Genomic DNA, 17,884 nt, shown 5'->3' with positions numbered 1-17,884 from the left:
TTTACTCGCATGCACAAAGTGAAGAATAATAACATTTTGATGCCCTCTTGAGGCGGAGAGATGTAACTTTCATGACTGTGACTTTTGAAATTTACTTAAATGATAGTGTGAGTCCTAAAGTGAAAGTGGTTAACTTGGCAGTGGCATTGTCTGACTCATTTCAAGTGTTGACATGGATACTCAGTCTCTGCTGATAAAGAGTCATCATTAAACTGAAAGGTCTTGTGGCATCAAATGTTGTAAAAGGAAGAATTCTTTGACATTAAGAGACCAGAGTAATGAGCAGAGTGAACTATGGGTTCTATGGGTCCAATTCGTGTATCACGGCCCCCAGTTTATAAAGAACTGCAAATAAATAAATGGAAATAAAATATGCGGTGTCATATTAACAGGGGCATTCCATCTTAAAAAGTTTTTTTTTTAGTGCCTGTACTCTTTTAATTTTGATATTACAAACAAATTTGTAAACTTTCACTCTCTTTGACATGTAGCAGTTAATTAGAAAAAGTCAAATTTGGTTACCTTTCTGTGTCATTGTTGCCAATTTCATTTTTGTCAAAAAAAAAGGGTAAAGTTAAATAACTAGTGACCTGTATAACGATTTTTCGCTGTAATTTGTTCAGTATTTATGTAAACCCTCGTCATTCGTTAGAGGAAGACAGGTATCGTGGACTTTATGCTTTTGTTGTGTAAAATTCCACCGGAAGTTCCGGCTTTGAGCGTCAGCTGCTGCCAATATGGCGGCTTCCTGTGATCCGAATGAGTATTTTGTGAGAGAAATTGAGAAAAACGATGGTTGTGTGTTGAAAGTGAAGCAGTGCTACATGGGTGATGTTGGCTGTGTGGTCTGGGACGCCGCCATCGTTCTTGCAAAATATTTAGAGACCAAACAGTTTTACGACCCGGCCTCCGGAGTGAACGTGTGGGCTGGCAGGAGGGTGCTGGAGCTCGGAGCTGGGACTGGGGCGGTCGGTTTGATGGCAGCAACGCTCGGGTGAGTTTAGTAGTGTCACCTGCTTCTACCAAGTAAGAATTTCATGTATTATCATAATTTTCCCACTCTGCTGTCACCTCATGTGAAGTCCGTGTTTACTTCAGATAAAAACACATTTCTGACATGGTGTATCAACTCCTCTTTAGAGCTGAAACTATTGTGACAGACTTGGAGGATTTACAAACCCTCTTGAGAGTGAACATTGAAGAAAACCAGGCGCTCATCACGCGTGGAGCCATAACTGCCAAGGTACTGAAATGGTTTGTACATTTTCTATGCTGGATTGTTTATTATTTATTGTTAGAGACTGGCAACACCAAACTTTTGAAAGCAGAAAGCGATACCAATAATTTTAGTCTGTCATTTTTGAAAAATTATTTTAAGCGGCAAGAAAAATCATTGCACTAATAATGAATTTGCACAGTCGGTCATGTTAATGCTTAGAAATGAAGGGTGTTTTTGTTTGTCATGTGCCACTGGTTGACATTAAGAAGTCATGTCAGCCACTAATGCATAAGTTCATTTTTGCTATGTTTTTATAAGGAATTGATACCAATTGAGTAGCCTTTGTGTATCAAAGCATCAATCTTCCCATCCCTGTTAGTAATGGCATCAACCTGTATGATCAGCACATTGGGAACATGCCCGTGTGGTAACTGTTGAGTTCTGCCTTTTCTGTTAAAGGGGTGAAGATGTGGCTGACTTCCTGCCACCCCCACGCTATGTCCTGATGGCCGACTGCATCTACTATGAACAGGTATTTTTCTACCACTTTATTAGGTTTTACGTGCACACTGACCTTATGCGTGGTTGCATTATATTAACGTGAAAACAGGCCAAAGGTAGCAGTCCATGTCCTTTTACAGTCTATTGCTCCACTGGTGGAGACCCTGATGGTGCTCGCGGGACCGGAGACCTGCATTATTTGCTGCTACGAGCAACGCACTGAGGGTGTCAACCCAAAAGTGGAAAGGCAGTTTTTTGAGGTAAGGACGTAACCATGTGCTTGATCTGTAAACACCAAGAAACTGATGAGTATATTTTTAGAAGTTTCTGTTTTATCTCGTAGTTGCTGCAACAGAATTTCATCTGTGAGGAGATCCCCTCAAGCAAACAAGACCAAGAGTTTAGCAGTCCTGACATCCACATCCTGCACATCCAAAGAAAAGTCTGAGTTCCTGTTCAGTGTCCGTGTCCACGCTCTTTTAAAGTCACATCAAAAGAAAATTGTTTTCTGATGTTGCAGTTTTCCCACATGTGATCGGGGTACGTGTTTTAAAAAGGTAAACCTAAAGTGAGATTTTTCCTTTCGATACCATCAGTGGCGTTGATAGCTGTGAAAGTAACGAACACAGACGTGGCAGACGATGCACTGAGAATACAAGAAGAGTTCCAAACAGACCAGGATGTGTTTCTTTAGAAACTACGATCAGCGTCTCCAACATATGAGAGTTTTGTTTGTTTTTATGTAAGCAGAACTGAAAGAGCTCAGTCAACTGCAAACAGCTGAACACGAAGCTCATCCGTGGCTGTTGTGTAGAGGACAATACACACTATAAAATAAAAAATACCACGTTATCACTTGAGAACCTCCTGCAAGTGTCTGAATGTGTTGTTTCCAGTATATTTGCGACAAAGTTTATTCAGTTTCCTCTGACTGTAAATGCAGTACTTATGTGTATCACTGGGAGGCGATAATGGCTAAAAAAGAATAGTTTGATCTGCGACTGCATTATTAATTTGAAGGCCTTGCTAGTTATCTCAGCACTAAATATGGATTTAAGTTGTAAAGAGGATACTCTAAAGATTCAAAAAGTCAAAGAAGTAAAATTAAACAGCCCATTTACTCATTTCCTCTTCCCAGGTTTTTTTATTGTTGTTTTTTAAGATTAAAGCCAACACAGCATTTGCCGGCTCTTGTTTTCCTCTGTGTGAGGGGAATTCCACATCAGTCTCCAGATTAGGTGAGAGATTATTGCTCTTTTTCTAGTATAAAACCCATGAAGTACGGCACAGACTTCCACAGGCATGCCGGGGCCCCTCGCAGGCTTTCATGCAGATCTCTGTTTACACTTTGGAGCTGCTGTAGTGTAACAAGCCGGGGGGGGGCTTCCAGCGCTCTCACCAAACCAGCTCCAGTTAATGGGGAGGGTGTAAGAGTCCTGAAATAGTCCCCCCAAAAAAAGTCGATTTCCACAAGAAAGCAATACATGCCGATATGTTGCGTTAGTGTGAGTCTGATAATTAGTGCTACTAGGAGCATTTTAATAATGAGTATTCCTCAATTTGGGAGTAGTTTTAAAATTAGAACACAGATGTTATTAATAACATTTAATCATGGCCCTGTTCCACTTAGGTGGGCCAGAAACCTGGTGTTTTGCGTTGCGATTATGGAATGAACAGAATGGCAGCACAAAATCATTTCTTTTATTTATATCGTTACTGAATGTTCGTGTACATTTACCCCTGAATGCACTTAATGGAACAGGGCGGTAATTATGACACTTGGCGGCGGTGGAGGGGCCTGCATATCTTACCGAGGATCATTTAAGATAATCACTCTGGCGCTCCTTTGCCCTCTTACTCACGTTATTACAGTCTCTCAGTGATTCAGGACTCCTTTGGCTCTGACCAGGAGATCCTTAGCTAATGATTGTGACTCACTGGTGGAAGTATTTGAGTCTGTAACATCCCCCCCCCCACCCCCACCCCACCCCACCTACCTATAGCCCTCTCAGTCAAATAATCTAAAGTCTATTCTCCAGTCTCCCTGGTGCTCTCTCCTCCATAAATGTTAACCAAAAATAATTCCATCAACGTCCTTACAGCCTTACTGTGGTTTGCTAATTAGGCTAGCACTACTGGGGAATACAGGGAGGCTCATGGTAAATGAGGGCAATGAAGCTCTGGTGTTGGTGTAGTCTGTAAGCATACACGCAGTATTCTTGTAGCCTTAAACATTCATTACCAATCGTGTACACATGCAGCTTGAAGACAGAATGGGGGCGATGCATACCAACAGATGGTGCCGCTCGTAGAAACGGCAATTACCTGCGTAGGGCTACGTGCGAAGAGTGGCCACAGAGAGAGACAACAACAATCCACAAGACAACTCCTTCCCCGCTTTCTGATTAATTCATGAGAACAAGTTATATCTTGTGCTCTCAAAATAATGAAATTGAAGGATCAAGCAATGTTTAAATTAAGCGAGAAATTATGTCTTGTTGCTATAAATGGATTGAGTAAGGAGACAGGTTGTATGTGGTGGCCTCAAAATAATCACACTGAGGGAACAAGTTTTATCTTGTGGCCACAAAATATATTTCTTCTCTCCACAGTCACTCCAGGGCGCTGGAGTCGAACACTCGCTAAAGATGATCGATGAAAGGGGAGTTAACATTGTTGATTGACTTTGATATGCATGGTGAAATGAGTGGGTTATGATGATTATATCTAATTCAACCAAACTTAAAAAAAAAAACAAAAAACATTGCATCACCGCTGTAATCCACATGTTCCCCCCAGGTGTTTTTAAAACCAGGTAATGTGAGGAAGCAGCAGTGCAGCACCGCATCTGAACCAGCTGGATGGAGGAGAGTCAGACTCCAGCGCCTGGGCTCCACTCTGCTGCATCACAGCCAAGTGACACAGAGGATCCTTTGTGTCACCATCATCACGCTGCCTGGAGCCCAGAGACACCGCTCCAGAGAGGAAGACTAACTATTAGGGAGTGGCTCAAGAATAGACCATCAAACTGGGATGATTTAAAAATAGAAAAGGCTGCATTCATGTGTGATCCTGCAAACTTATTTGCACGCATAGATCACCCCTCTATCTCTTCCATGGGACAAAAAAGTGAACTTATAACGAGCTAATATAATGAGTGGAGCTTGTGACTAAGGCAGAATAATGTGATGCACCACTTCTAATCGTCTGTTGTACTCTTGTTCAGTGGATTTGAAAGCAAGAGATGGTGCGGCGCTAGCAGAGCAAAGCCTGACAGGACAACAACTGCTTTTAGAAACACAATGCTGACTCCACCACCCCCTTCCCCTCCCCTCGTCTTCCCCCCTGCAGAGAACCAGGAGGAGGGCGGGGGTGCTGTTAAGACAGCTGTGCTGCAGTTGAGATAGGACACAAACCCCAGCACTGTGAGAATATGAGAACACTTGCCTCCTGCCATTGTGGCTATGATGCAATGACATGAGTGCACCGAAACACCTGCGAGAGTCTGTGAGCTGATGGTATTAATGTCTGATCAGTGTGCAAACATCAGTAAATGATCAGCACACTGATCAGACATTAATACCATCAGCTCACAGACTCTCGCAGGTGTTTCGGTGCACTCATGTCATTGCATCATAGCCACAATGGTATTAATGGTATTAATATCTGATCAGTGTGCAAACATCAGTAAATAATCAGCAGAATCTACAGCTTCATACACCACTGGTGATTGTGGGAGTTGCAGAAGGAAGGGACCAGTTTGTGTGTGTGTGTGTGTGTGTGTGTGTGTGTGTGTGTGTGTGTGTGTGTGTGTGTGTGTGTGTGTGTGTGTGTGTGTGTGTATGAGACTTGCCATAGATATGAGATTTGCTCCAAGCCCAAACTGGTGTCTAATACAGACACAGTGTCACTGGAAACACTGACGCTTGTGTGATTACAGAGGCGATCCTGTCACACACACAGTGATGGAGCGGGACGGTGTGTTAGCAAGCTGCTGAAGGAAGCCTTTGAGGTTACTTCAGATGGATCGCCGTCATTCTGCCAGTGGACTGGAACGAATGGCTCCTGTCTACTTGAGCGGACACTCCGATTCGTCCTGTAGGAGGTTATGTACATTCGTACAGAGGTCAGTACCCTCTGTGCTGCATGAGTTTCTCTTGTACAAAAACATTATACAAACAAATGAGATGTGCTTCGAGCCAAGAGGCAGGAAACCACAAGCTGCAGCATCTACTACAGTTTTTATGCTTCCATGCCTCTAAAAGCATCCGTCCATCTCTTTCTTATTACCACAATATCTCAGGACTAATTCAGAACGTGTCTATAGATTTGGCACAAATGTCCACTGGGAAGTGTTGTTCGTGGTCGAGGGTCCTTTGTACCCTATTTGTGTGTGACATTCGTCCCATTTGCATTAATATGATATCCCGGGAACACCTTATAAGAATTTCTTCAGATTTGGCACACACATCTTCTGCGATTTGAGAATGAACTGAGAACATTTGGCGGTGAGAGGTCAAAGTCACAGTAACAAGCAGGCTTCGCCGTGGTATTTCTAGCTCCACACTTCAGCCTTTCTTACATCTGAGGCAAGATGGTCAACTGTGATCCACTTCACTCTCAGTCTGTTTCAGCTGGAAAAACACAACAGGAACCAACCAGTTCACACTCCCACAGCTCAGTTACATCCAGAGGAATAATGTGGGAATGTCTTCATGGAATAGAATACAAGTACAAGAATACAATATGAAGAGGTAGCACTTCTGATGATTGTGTAAACAAGGAATCTCAAAGTTTGAAATCAGGTCTGATCAAGGCTTTTTTTTAAACTGATCAGAATCAGATCATTTTATTTAACATCAGCTGTCACTCTGAGTTGCAGTAATTAATCAGTTAATAGCAAAACATTTTGAGTGTTTAAATGTCAGTCATTTAATTAAAAAAAAAAAACAACTTGTTGCTTTTTTGTTTTTTTGTCACTTGTGCCAGAACAGCCTTTGGGTTTTGGTCTGCTGGAATTTTGTTTACTTTGGAACTTTAAAAAACACACATAAAAAACCCCTCAATGAGCAGCTTGGATGGCAGACATTTTTTTTTTTCTTAATGTAGAGCAGCAGTCGCACTATAAACCCGGTTAATTTGAATAACAACTATCCTTTGGCAACTGCGTTACTTAGGAAAATTTAAAAACTTGTTTGTGACATCGCTAGTTTGAGCCCTTTTTCTATCTGCGTCATAGTAAAATGAATATGGTCATGTTGACATGATTATTTCTGCTTCTCTGAATATGTAATTTCCCCACAGCAAGTAACCTTGAGTTGATCTGAATGGAATGTGTTTTGGACCAGTGCCCAAAGTGCACCCTGGACATCATCGCTTCAGATTCTCAAACCTAATTAACAGGCTGTAGTTAAACCCCTGTTGAGATGTTTTTATTTAAAATAAAACTTTTCTACATTGTTTATGTCTTAAGGCTTGAATTTGATTACCTGCTGCCTGCATGTTTTTTAAAGACCACGAAAAATGGCGTTCGACTACGTTAACCTCAGCAGGAAACTTGAAACAACTCTCAGAGACTTCCGGACCCGTTGTTCAAACGAGCTCCCTCCATGAGCTCATTACCAGCAGCTACTGGAGGTGCTCTTGATTGACCTGGAGGACAGAGACTGTTTTACTGTCCTTGAGGATAAGAGAAGTGTAGCAAATAGCAGAGTAGGTGTTCCCTCCCACCGTTTGGGAGATAAATAAACTATTTTAATAATGGTGTTGGATTCTGCACTAAAGAATAGATGTGTGTGTTTGTGTGTGCGTGTGCGTGCGTGCATGAAGCGCAAATCCCACAGTGATTATCCATCTGGGTGTGGCTGTAGAACTGTAGCATTAACTCAGCAATGACTGTGCTCAGATCTGTGTCAGCGCTACCTGCGCTAACGTTCCTTTGCAGCTGGGACGAAGAGGGAAGTGAAGATGAGAAGCCACTCCCCTACAAAACCCACACATTTCAGGCAAAGTTTGTTGGCATGTCAGGCTTGCAGCTGTTAACCTCACTCCCCTCAGTATCCCTGAGCTGGGTCAAATCTTTATCAGATTGGGTAATAATATCGTAGTTGTTGCTGTGTTAGAGATCCACAATTGCAGGGCTTTTCTCAGAAGTCACTCTTGCTTTTTTTCCACACTCTTCCTCTTTCCATCTACACACAGAGGAACTCCGTGCAAACTCGGGTTAGGAACTTACGTGACACCAAAAACCAGCAAGCCACACCGGAAGTCCATCCCGTCAGACTGTTGTCACGGGAACCACCTCAACAGACAGGCGTTCACAGTCTCTCCGTTTTAGCAGTTTTCTCACCTTCCTAGAGATACAAAAGTCTTGAATTATGAGAAATGCTCAACATTCTTCATAGCTGAGATGCTTAAAAGGACTTCTGAGTGTGAACGCCATCATATTCAGCAGACCCGATTCCCTAACCTTGCCTCTCAGGAAGTGCAAGAAATTCCTGCCGATCACAGAGGGAGTTGACAAAAAGGCCAGAAGGTCTCATCTTAACAGAGGAAAGGTTGTAAAACCTTGCTTACAGTCGATGTCCCTGCCCCAGGGGCCCCATCACTGCTAATAAAGCTGTGGGGATCATATGGTTGTAATGAAGTAGTGGGAAGCCAAGAGACCATTACAGCCCAATTAAGCTGCCATCAGCATCTAACAGAGGCTCTTGACCAAGCCCTCGCTGAGAGCATCTGCAAATATCCTCAGAAGCTTGGTATTCACAGGGTATTTGCACGTATGAGGCTGATCATTATGGTTAACCCTTTAATTTTTGTTTTGAATTATATCACCACGTTGTGCAAAAGATCTCTGGAAGCAGCAGAGTCTCGTCACCTGACCTGTCTGACGGAAAACCTCTGTGGTGCTAGAGAAAACAACCTGAGGCCTCTGCAGCAACACGCTCAGCACCAGATTTTTCCACAAAGCAAATGCCACTGCGACTGCGCAGCCAAACGGCTGTGGATGCAGACGTGTGCACACACATACACAGGGATAGCGTGTGTGGCTGTACTGTACGTCTTCTGTTAGGATACTTAAAGCCTTGCTTGTAAATACACATCAGTGTGGGTGTTTTTAAGTTTAAAATAGTGGAAAGAAATGCAGCAGCCCTCAGCTTCGATGCTAACTGCTACGTTCCTCCATGCTGCTCTCGTTATCTATTAGACCAGAATCGACAAATTCACTCCTGCTGCTCCTGAAATGAACCCTGAGACTGACTTTGCTGTCACAACATGATGAGATTTAAATAAGGAAGTAATTATTTAGCAAGAATGTAATACTGGGAGGGTGATAAGTGGGAACCCCCCCCCCCCCCCCCGCACACACACACACACACACACACACACATTTCTGCTCTAGTTTTAAGAGCCAAAACCCTCTACCTGAGGCCTCCATCATCTTACTTGCTACCATAATTATGCTCGCCTTCAGATCCACAGCCGTCAGCTAAAAGTACAGGCGTCACATCGTTTCCTTTAACAGCTGTTCGTATTTACTTTCTTTACGTCGATCATGATTACTTGAGACTTGCTAATTATGACTCCAGGAAACAAGAGACATGTGATGAAGGCACAAATCCATCAACTTAGTTCAGGTGCAACACCAAAACTTTTGAATTTTCTGTTCATCATTTTAAATGTTAAAAGTAGGGATGCACCATATAGGATTTTTTACTGATATATTTTACAATGGAATTTGATAGCTGATCTACAGATATCATCTATATAAGTGAATATGATATTCACATTTTGTACATACTGAAAAACAAATCAGGCTTCTTCTTTTTGAAACCCCCAAAATATCAGTGACTACCAATAAAGGACTGACTATGTGCTGAGAAGCTTGAACAAACCGGCCGATTTGATGGGCCAAGTCCATTAAAGCTTTATATTTTAATTCATGTTGTTGTTTTTAATTTAGTTTTGCATTTATTTATTTATTTATTTTTTACCTTTGAACACTTATGTAGCCAACATTAAATCAAAAAATAACCTCACTTAAGGGAAAAAGCAGCTAAGCAAGCCACACAACGCAAAAAATAATGACTGCCCAGCAATTGTCTCATTGAATTGTAAAAAACAAACAAAACTAAATATGTAATTCTGTAACTGCCTCCCTGCTTCCCAAAAGCATCACGGAGAAACCAGTCAGTGTCTTCTTTTGTGTCAACCCCGCAGGAACAGACGTGAACCAGTAATACTCTGAAGAGAATGTTTGATATTTTAGAGCACTGGCATTACTACACGCCGTCTGTGCTGGTAATCACAAGTAACTCCTGGCTGTGAGTGGCTCCTCGTTGAGAGGATCGCTTCATCTGCACACACTCAACATGTTCGCCTTGGAAACGATCGTCTCGCTCGTCACGGGACGGCGTTGCTCGTGTGCAGGTGTCCTCCGCTGATCACCTTCTCCTCTCATCTTTTCAACAGCGACCCGGCGTTGATCCGCTTCTCAACAACTCTCCCTTAAATGCCAGCCTCAAACAAAAGCACAGGCATGAAGTTAGACCTGACAGCTCGCTACCATTCAAAATAGAATTCACCAGTCAGCCGTACATCTTCACCCCCCCCCCCCCCCCGCCCTACACACACACACACACACACACACTGTCATGCAAGCTATCATGGGGCTCTGCTGTCCTTCCAGAGAGAGCAGCAGTTTAACTTCCTGTTTTGAACGTTCTCTCTGCACAGAGGACAGCAGCTTTTTGAATTTGGACTGACTGCTACTAAGATCAGCTCTGTACTGGAGGAGCTGACATGCGTGGAGGTCACGATCCTGCCGGGCAGGCTGAACAAACCCCCTTGATAGTAACAATAATTAAAAAAAGACACACAACAGTTTTAAAATCACTTTTTTAATAAGACATTACAATGACATTGTCTGTACATGGTACCCCCGGTCAAAATAGGAGTAAGAGCCGCACCACAAGGTGTCTCCAACATTTCACCAGAAAGCAGCTTCCTCTGACTGCACGACGGATGGACTCTGATGGAGGTTTACCGTACTTTCGTACTCATGCTACAGATATAGGCTATCATATAATGTCCCAATACTGAGACTTATCAATTGTTGTATCAGATTGAGAGAACTCAGAGCTGAATGACATTCCTTTGGAAAGATTGAGTCAACTGACTGTGTATGTGCCCCCCCCCCCCCTCAAAACCCCACCCACCCTAAAACCCTAAAATTAAAAATGCATCCCAACAAGCATGTTCAAGTTACTGGAGGCCTATTTGTTGAATATTTAGCACAATTAGGTATCAAGACATGACACAAAAGAGTTCAATCAGTTAACTATATAGCCCACATAAAGGGATCAGGTGAGGGGAACAAAACATTGTTTTCTTTTATGTCAAGACAGATGATCATGAATTGTAAGCAGTGGTGACATTTCTTTTTTTTTTCTCCCCCCCCCCCCCACCTTGTAGCAGTCAATACCATTCAGAACAAATACTTTTCATCACAAAGTCCTTCAAAGTCGGTTGCTTGATGTTAAAATATTTCACCTTCGTAGGAACAACAACAACAACAACAACAACAAAAAAAAGAAAAGAAACCAATGATCCAAATTGAACGCGATAAAGATAGAGGAGCTCCGGAACAAGCGCAAGTCCAAGAATGGAGATAAAAACTTCATTAGAAAAACTCATATAAAACGGGAGAAAACAACCAGGCAAAGGCGGTGATCTTTCTGGCTTTCACAATAGGACCAATTAATTCAATGTTCATCAAGCAAGCCCCAAAATAATGAATGAATATAGATCTGCTACACAGTACAAGCGAACTTTAAGCCAGCAAACCAATCTGAAGATAAATTAGTCATGGGGTAAATGTAGTATTAAAAATAAATGGGGGATAATCAACTTTTCCTTAACCATACTCATTTGAGAAGTTATTTGTTATTTGCAACTTTATTATAGTTTTGACCTAAAACAGTCAGCACTCAACCATTAAGATTTGTAATTCGAGGTTAGCCATGTCAAGCCCTCATATAGTCCATCCCCTGTGGTCGCACAGGAGGGCTGAACATACCAATTCCTATCTCTGATGCGGGTCAATCCAAGCTTCTCCTGTATTTCATGCGGCTTCATGGCATCCGGAAGGTCTTGCTTATTGGCGAATATCAAGATGATGGCATCCCTCATTTCCCGGTCATTAATGATGCGGTGAAGTTCCTGCCTGGCTTCGTCAATGCGATCCCTGTCAGCGCAATCCACCACAAAAATTAGCCCTTGGGTGCCGGTATAATAGTGTCGCCACAGGGGGCGAATCTTATCTTGGCCCCCAACATCCCAGACATTGAACTTGACGTTTTTGTAGGTGACAGTCTCCACATTGAAGCCGACTGTGGGGATTGTGGTGACTGACTGTCCAAGTTTCAGTTTGTAAAGGATTGTTGTCTTTCCAGCAGCGTCAAGTCCAAGCATTAGTATTCTCATCTCCTTGTTGCCAAATATTTTTGATAGCATCTTCCCCATTTTGAACTCTTGTGCATAAATACTTTGCTAGTAAAGAGAATATTACTAAAAGCACTCTGACGATTTTCAATTGGAATATAACTTCAGTTTGATTATGGGCTTACTTGAGAGACCATGACTCAATGAAGAGCAAAAGCAGGTTTAAAAAAAAAAAAAAAGAGGGTCAAAATCACATACTCATGTTCTTGCAGTACCTGTAAGACTTTCACTATGCGTCAGGATCCTCTGCTGTGCAAGGACGTGTATGTTTAGAGAATCACAATATGTGCTGGGCCTAAACACACCATGGCACGGACAGTCTAAAAACTTGAGAGCAGCTGTTGTGGGGTGTTCATTGTTCAGCCCAAATCAACACAGACGTTGTAAACACAACAGTTCGTGGTGTGTTCAATTTTCAGAGGGACATATGGCGTTTATATAAGGTTCAGAAAGGGTAACGTTACTTGACAAGTCCCTCTGGTGTTCTCTAGCGGTCCTCCCAACCGGCTGCGCCCCTGCTCTCTTTACGCTACCGGAGGAGAAAAGCAGGTTTCTGCGGCTAACAGTTATTCCTTTGAGCCGGTTAACTTCAGCGTGCTGAGGGACTTATTCCAGAAAATCCTCGGAGATTCGGCTACACATTTATTCACCCATGAAACTCCACCTCTCGTCCCCCTGAAAAGAGATTTAGGAGGAGAGTCAGATCATCCTAAATTAGCTAGCTACTGCCCATGGCTGAGAATGACGGCTAGCATGCTAAAGTTAGCAATCTTGCTAACAAGCTAATGGAGGTTAGCTTCAGCAAACTAACCATGTCTTGCCACAAAATACACAAGATGATGACACAATATTAGAGGCAAATAACCCAGAGTTGAACTATTAATTAAAATACAAGCCATTTACCTCCTATCTCCCCTCCTCTTTCGATAATTACACCCAGCACTCGTCTTTCTCCTTTAAGCCGAGGTGCTCACAGTGCTGCTACACCGGAAAGGTGTGGAGCTGCATTAACCGCCACTTCCTCCCGTCTACTTCATTCAACTGCTGCCTGGTGGAGCTCTCGCTGTCTGGAGCACTCACGAGTGACAATAGAAACAATAAAACTGCTTAAATGACGTAAAAAAAAACATTGTTTTTCTCAAGAATCATATAGGTGCGACTTAAATCAAAATAAGCCAGCGAGTAAATAAAAAGAATGCAACGTACGATAATGACTTTTACACATCGGTGGATAAGTGTTTCTTGGTTTCCTTCTGCGAAAACATTAGCTTAAATATGTTGATAATAAAAGCGCTGCAGTAATGGGGAAATGTTGAAATGGTATAATATTACAATTGAGAAAGGTTGGTTTAGTCACTGTATGTCTGCCTGTGAAAAGTCGGTGTAACAGCACCCCCTTGTGGTAGCAGGAGACAACTGTAAGTCATGTATGACCAATCAGTTTGACCCGTTCCTTTAGTTTGCCTCATGAGGTCCTAAAACTAATAGTGCCACTGAGGAAAAACAAGTTTAAAGTTGAAGCTGAAATTTGAATCTTAATATGTTTGCAGATAAATGTTAGTCATTCAAATACAAATGTATGACAGCGCAACTTGAGTCTACAGCAAAATAACAAGTGACCTGTACAGTTAGACCTTGAACAGCGGCACTGGAGTTTGAACTGATTTATTTATGTCTGTATGTGTTGACTTGTGGTGGTTGAATCCATAGACCAGAGGGGCCCAATTTTGTTTAACCTTGGAGGGCCAAAATTCAAATCAGATTATGGGCTGGGGGCCAAAACCAAACACATACAGTGCTGATAAAATTTCTTTTGACTAGGTACCCTTTTCTCTGCCCCCCCCCTCCCAACTTCATCACAATATCTAAACTCTTTTTGCCCCCAGTGAGTGACAGAGAGACTAAGACAGGCATTCATTGGTGACCTTCTAGCTCTGGCCATGACCTGAGCACGGTGGCAAAAATAGGGACTATACTGCCCCTGATTGAAGATGATCTTTGCTGTAAATGCAGAGAGGAAAGGGTCACGCATATGTATGCATTGTGGGAAGTGTCCCAGGGTTACTTCGTAGATTAATTCTTTTGATAATACATGGAGGGTTAGAACAAGATCTGCCTGGGTCTCGGAGATTGTGTCTCTTTGGAAACAAAACTGTAGCGCTGCGATTAAATCCATGATTAGTTTGAGTATCAAAAACTGCGTCAGACTGATTCTAAGGTGTTGGAGGGAGCCTTACAACCCTAAATTGAATATGTGACGAGTTCAAATGATGGAAACTACTGCATGTGAAAAGATGTTGGGAAGGCTGAACTGGAATAATGACAAGGTTAATGAACAATGGGAAAGTTCAAGTGGATTATAAGTCTAGAGGGGACAATCCGTTATGTAAAAACTCTTAGGATACAGCTTGGTACACTTTTAATTGATATCATAGACTAATGCCCTGTATTTAAATGGGACCAAAGAGCTGGACGCCCTCAAAGCAGAAAAACTATCCATCCATTGTCTTCCGCTTATTCCTACATTAAAGGTCTCGGGGGGGCTGGAGCCTATCCCAGCATCAACGGGTGAGAGGTGGGGTTCACCCTGGACAGGTCCACCCTATGTTAACATTCCATCACAGGGCCAACACACAAAGACAAACAATCATTCACACCTACGGTCAATTTAGAGTGTCCAATTAGTCTGGTCCCCAATTGCATGTCTCCAGAGTACCTGGAGAGAACCCACGCAGGTACAAGGAGAACATGCAGACTCCACACAGAAAGATCCCCTGGCCAAGCCAGAACTCAAACCCAGAACCTTCTTGCTGTGAAGCAACAGTGCTGACCACTGCACCACCATACAGACCACAGACTAAGTAAAGGAATGCAATTATATTTTGGAATCCCCACTGAAGTCAACTATCAGACTACGTTATGAGGGTAATATTAAGATGATGAATAACCTTTAGCAGCTCTTTCCTTTTTTTCCCTTCAAGTATAGATAATCAAAGTGACAGACTTTCCATAAGATTGATGGACTGTTGTCTAGAAATGTTTACTAAGTGCTTTCAGAAGAGAACGAAAAAGTTGTGAAATTTGAAGTGTTGTGTGCAGACATTCCACCGACTTTTTGCAAAGTTTCCTGTTTACAACCCGAGGTTGCAGGGTCACAGTCACATTTTTAGGTGCGATTATGTAACTTCCATCTCTCCATTTTCTATCACTTATCCTGTTAAAGGTTGCAGGGGGGTGGAGCCTATCCCAGCTGCCTCCGGGGGAGCAGTGGGGTTCACCCTGGACGGGTCGCCAGTCCATGGCAGGACCAGCACATATAGACAGACAACCATTCGCTCTCACAGTCACACCCATGGTCAGTTTAGAGCAGGGGTGGGCAATCATGTGCCATGGAGAGCCGTGTGTATGCAGGTTTTCCTTCCAACCAAACACTTGAACAGGTGATTCCACTGATTAACACACCTTCAGCCACAGAAGAGTGTTGATCAGTGGAATCACCTGTTAAAGTGTTTGGTTGGAAGGAAAACCTGCATACACACGGCCCTCCATGGCACATGATTGCCCACCCCTGGTTTAGAGTATCAATCAGCCTAGTAGGCATAGGGAGGTCAAGCAAACTGAGGTGACAACGCCACCACCATGCCGCCTGATTATGTTGCTTATACACTTAATTCAAAACATGGCCGCCATCAGAGTCGTTTGAATCAAGCCAAGTTCAACACACACTATGACACGTCTGCTGATATCTGCCATTTTGCATAGTCCACTATACAGGCTTTTATTATTTTTTAAAATAATTTCTGCAAACCACAAAATATCCCCAAATGTCAGACATGATCTTCAGACAAAATCTTGCAAAACTTCACTGCTTGGTTTTTAAAACCGGTACTATGTCACTGCCAAATGAAAATGGATGCCAAACAGGAGAAAAGGTCAGAACTCAGCAGTTTTGCAGTATCTTTACAGTATAAACACAGGACCAACATGGTGGTGCAGTGGGTCTATCTGTCGCCTCACAACAGGAAACTTCTAGGTTTAAATCATTCATCTGGCCGGGCCCTCTGTTTTGGTTGCCACTCAATGAAAACATACAAGTTAGGTTGAATGACGACTCTAAATTGGCACTATTCTTCATGTTCATTCTTTTTTATTGCAGCTTGCCAGCAGCCCACTGTGTTTCCTCGAGCATTCCCAGAAGTGATGAATGTGTGAAGGACTAATACTTCACTTACACAACTTGTGAGAACAAAACAACAACAACAAAAACATAGTATTTCAATATTTAAAGTAAAAAAAAAAAAAAGTGACTAATCAGGCTAAAACATTCATCTCAAATGCAAAGATTGTTACAAATGTCATTCCTCATGTCAGACTATACAACTGATAAGGAATTTCATTTGGTATCCTTTTTTTTTAAGCTTTCTTTGTCTTATTCTCTGGCGGCAAGGTGGTGCAGTGGTCAGCACTGTCGCCTCACAGCAAGAAGGTTCCGGATTCGAGTCCCAGCTCAGGTACGGGATCTTTCTGTGTGGAGTCTGCATGTTCTCCCTGTTCCTGTGTGGGTTCTCTCTGGTACTCCGGCTTCCTCCCACAGTCCAAAGACATCAAGAGGGGACGAGGCTGATTGATACTCTAAACTGACCGTAGGTGTGACTGTGAGTGTGAATGGTTGTCTGTCTCTATGTGTTGGCCCTGTGATGGACTGGCGACCTGTCCAGGGTGAACCTCACCTGAAAGCTGCTGGGATAGGTTCCAGCCCCCCGCAACCCTTAACAGGATAAGCAGAAGAAAATGGATGGATGGTCTTGTTCTCATAATTCGTCAGTAAGAACAAGAGCCAATCTGACACTGGGCCTTGATCTGGGTCTGAGAGTGAACCTGCAGGAGTCTTCAATAAGTTCTCTGTTCATTGTAACTTTGTTGTTAGAACACCTTCTGAACACTCTGTTGTCTGTTTGCGTAACTGTGTTCCGACTACGTGAAGGTCACTCTGTGTGATGTTCTGCTGATGTATGACTGATAGTGCCCAACAATAGAAGCATGACTGTTTTTGAGGGAAGGAGATTAGATGTTCTGGGGAAACCGACCCAATCTCATCTCACACTGAACTTTGTTCCTCTGTGTCTTGTGTCTGATGAATTTGTTCATCACACAAAATTCCTCTCCAGCAGCGTATGTTCTGGTTTGTATGTTGCAGCGTACGATAAAGATGGTGAGTATGGAGCCATTGGGTGTGCTCAGTTGTGTAAAGACCTGGTTTTACGAAAGGCCGATTGCCTGCGTTGACCCTGCACACAAGCAGTTCCAACGAAGCTGATCGGGCAAAGGAAGGAAATTCACCATCAGCATATGGGTACATTTTCAACAACTTCCCAGTCTTGTGAAGATTGTTTTTGCTGATTTTACAGTAGAGGTCCAAGGTTGGGGCTCATCCAAGGTTCATTCTACGGACACTCATTTTCTCAGAGATCCCATGCTTGAGGCTCGAAGCCAAAACCTTCTTGCTGTGTGGCAACAGTGCTGACCACTGCACCACGCTATGTTAACATTCACCTCAAAATATTTGGTATGGTGGGGGCCCGGGGGTTTAAGCACTGCATCCATAGGCTGTATCTGGTTAATGATTTTTGTTGTATCAGCACATATACATCCGACACATCA

At 42.8% G+C, this 17,884-nt stretch overlaps 2 protein-coding genes across 3 annotated transcripts; one reads left to right on the top strand and one right to left on the bottom strand.

Annotated features, from left to right (window-relative positions):
• The first annotated feature begins 702 nt into the window (after positions 1–702).
• Positions 703–2,980, top strand: vcpkmt (valosin containing protein lysine (K) methyltransferase). 2 transcript variants are annotated; one of them, XM_086182530.1, is made up of 5 exons: positions 703–994; positions 1,141–1,254; positions 1,679–1,751; positions 1,830–1,980; positions 2,064–2,980. In XM_086182530.1, the coding sequence occupies exons 1-4, from the start codon at positions 738–740 to the stop codon at positions 1,941–1,943; spliced, it is 558 nt and encodes a 185-aa protein (XP_086038656.1). In that variant the 5' UTR covers positions 703–737; the 3' UTR covers positions 1,944–1,980; positions 2,064–2,980. The 2 variants fall into 2 exon arrangements, with proteins under 2 accessions (XP_086038656.1, XP_086038655.1); XM_086182529.1 differs by having other exon boundaries at positions 704–994; positions 1,861–1,980; positions 2,064–2,961.
• An 8,197-nt stretch (positions 2,981–11,177) lies between these two features.
• arf6b (ADP-ribosylation factor 6b) lies at positions 11,178–13,280 on the bottom strand. Its single transcript, XM_086182466.1, has 2 exons — positions 13,127–13,280; positions 11,178–12,898 (listed from the first exon to the last, which is right to left on the bottom strand). Exon 2 carries the CDS (start codon positions 12,242–12,244, stop codon positions 11,717–11,719), a length of 528 nt encoding a protein of 175 aa, XP_086038592.1. The 5' UTR covers positions 12,245–12,898; positions 13,127–13,280; the 3' UTR covers positions 11,178–11,716.
• Positions 13,281–17,884: the final 4,604 nt, after the last annotated feature.

This window comes from Aulostomus chinensis, chromosome 17, assembly GCF_037954235.1.
Source record: "Aulostomus chinensis isolate RoL2024-O1b breed Wild chromosome 17, RoL_Achi_v1.0, whole genome shotgun sequence".
NCBI lineage: Eukaryota > Metazoa > Chordata > Actinopteri > Syngnathiformes > Aulostomidae > Aulostomus > Aulostomus chinensis.
The sequence above is the reverse complement of the archived record's forward strand: the minus strand, read 5'-3'. Positions and strand labels throughout refer to the sequence as shown.

Coding starts and splice junctions, on each gene's coding strand:
- arf6b (XM_086182466.1), bottom strand. CDS start 12,244: ATGGGGAAGATGCTATCAAAAATATTTGGCAACAAGGAGATGAGAATA.
- vcpkmt (XM_086182529.1), top strand. CDS start 738: ATGGCGGCTTCCTGTGATCCGAATGAGTATTTTGTGAGAGAAATTGAG. Junction 995..1,140: donor TTGATGGCAGCAACGCTCGG/GTGAGTTTAGTA, acceptor ACTCCTCTTTAG/AGCTGAAACTATTGTGACAG. Junction 1,752..1,860: donor ACTGCATCTACTATGAACAG/GTATTTTTCTAC, acceptor GTCCTTTTACAG/TCTATTGCTCCACTGGTGGA.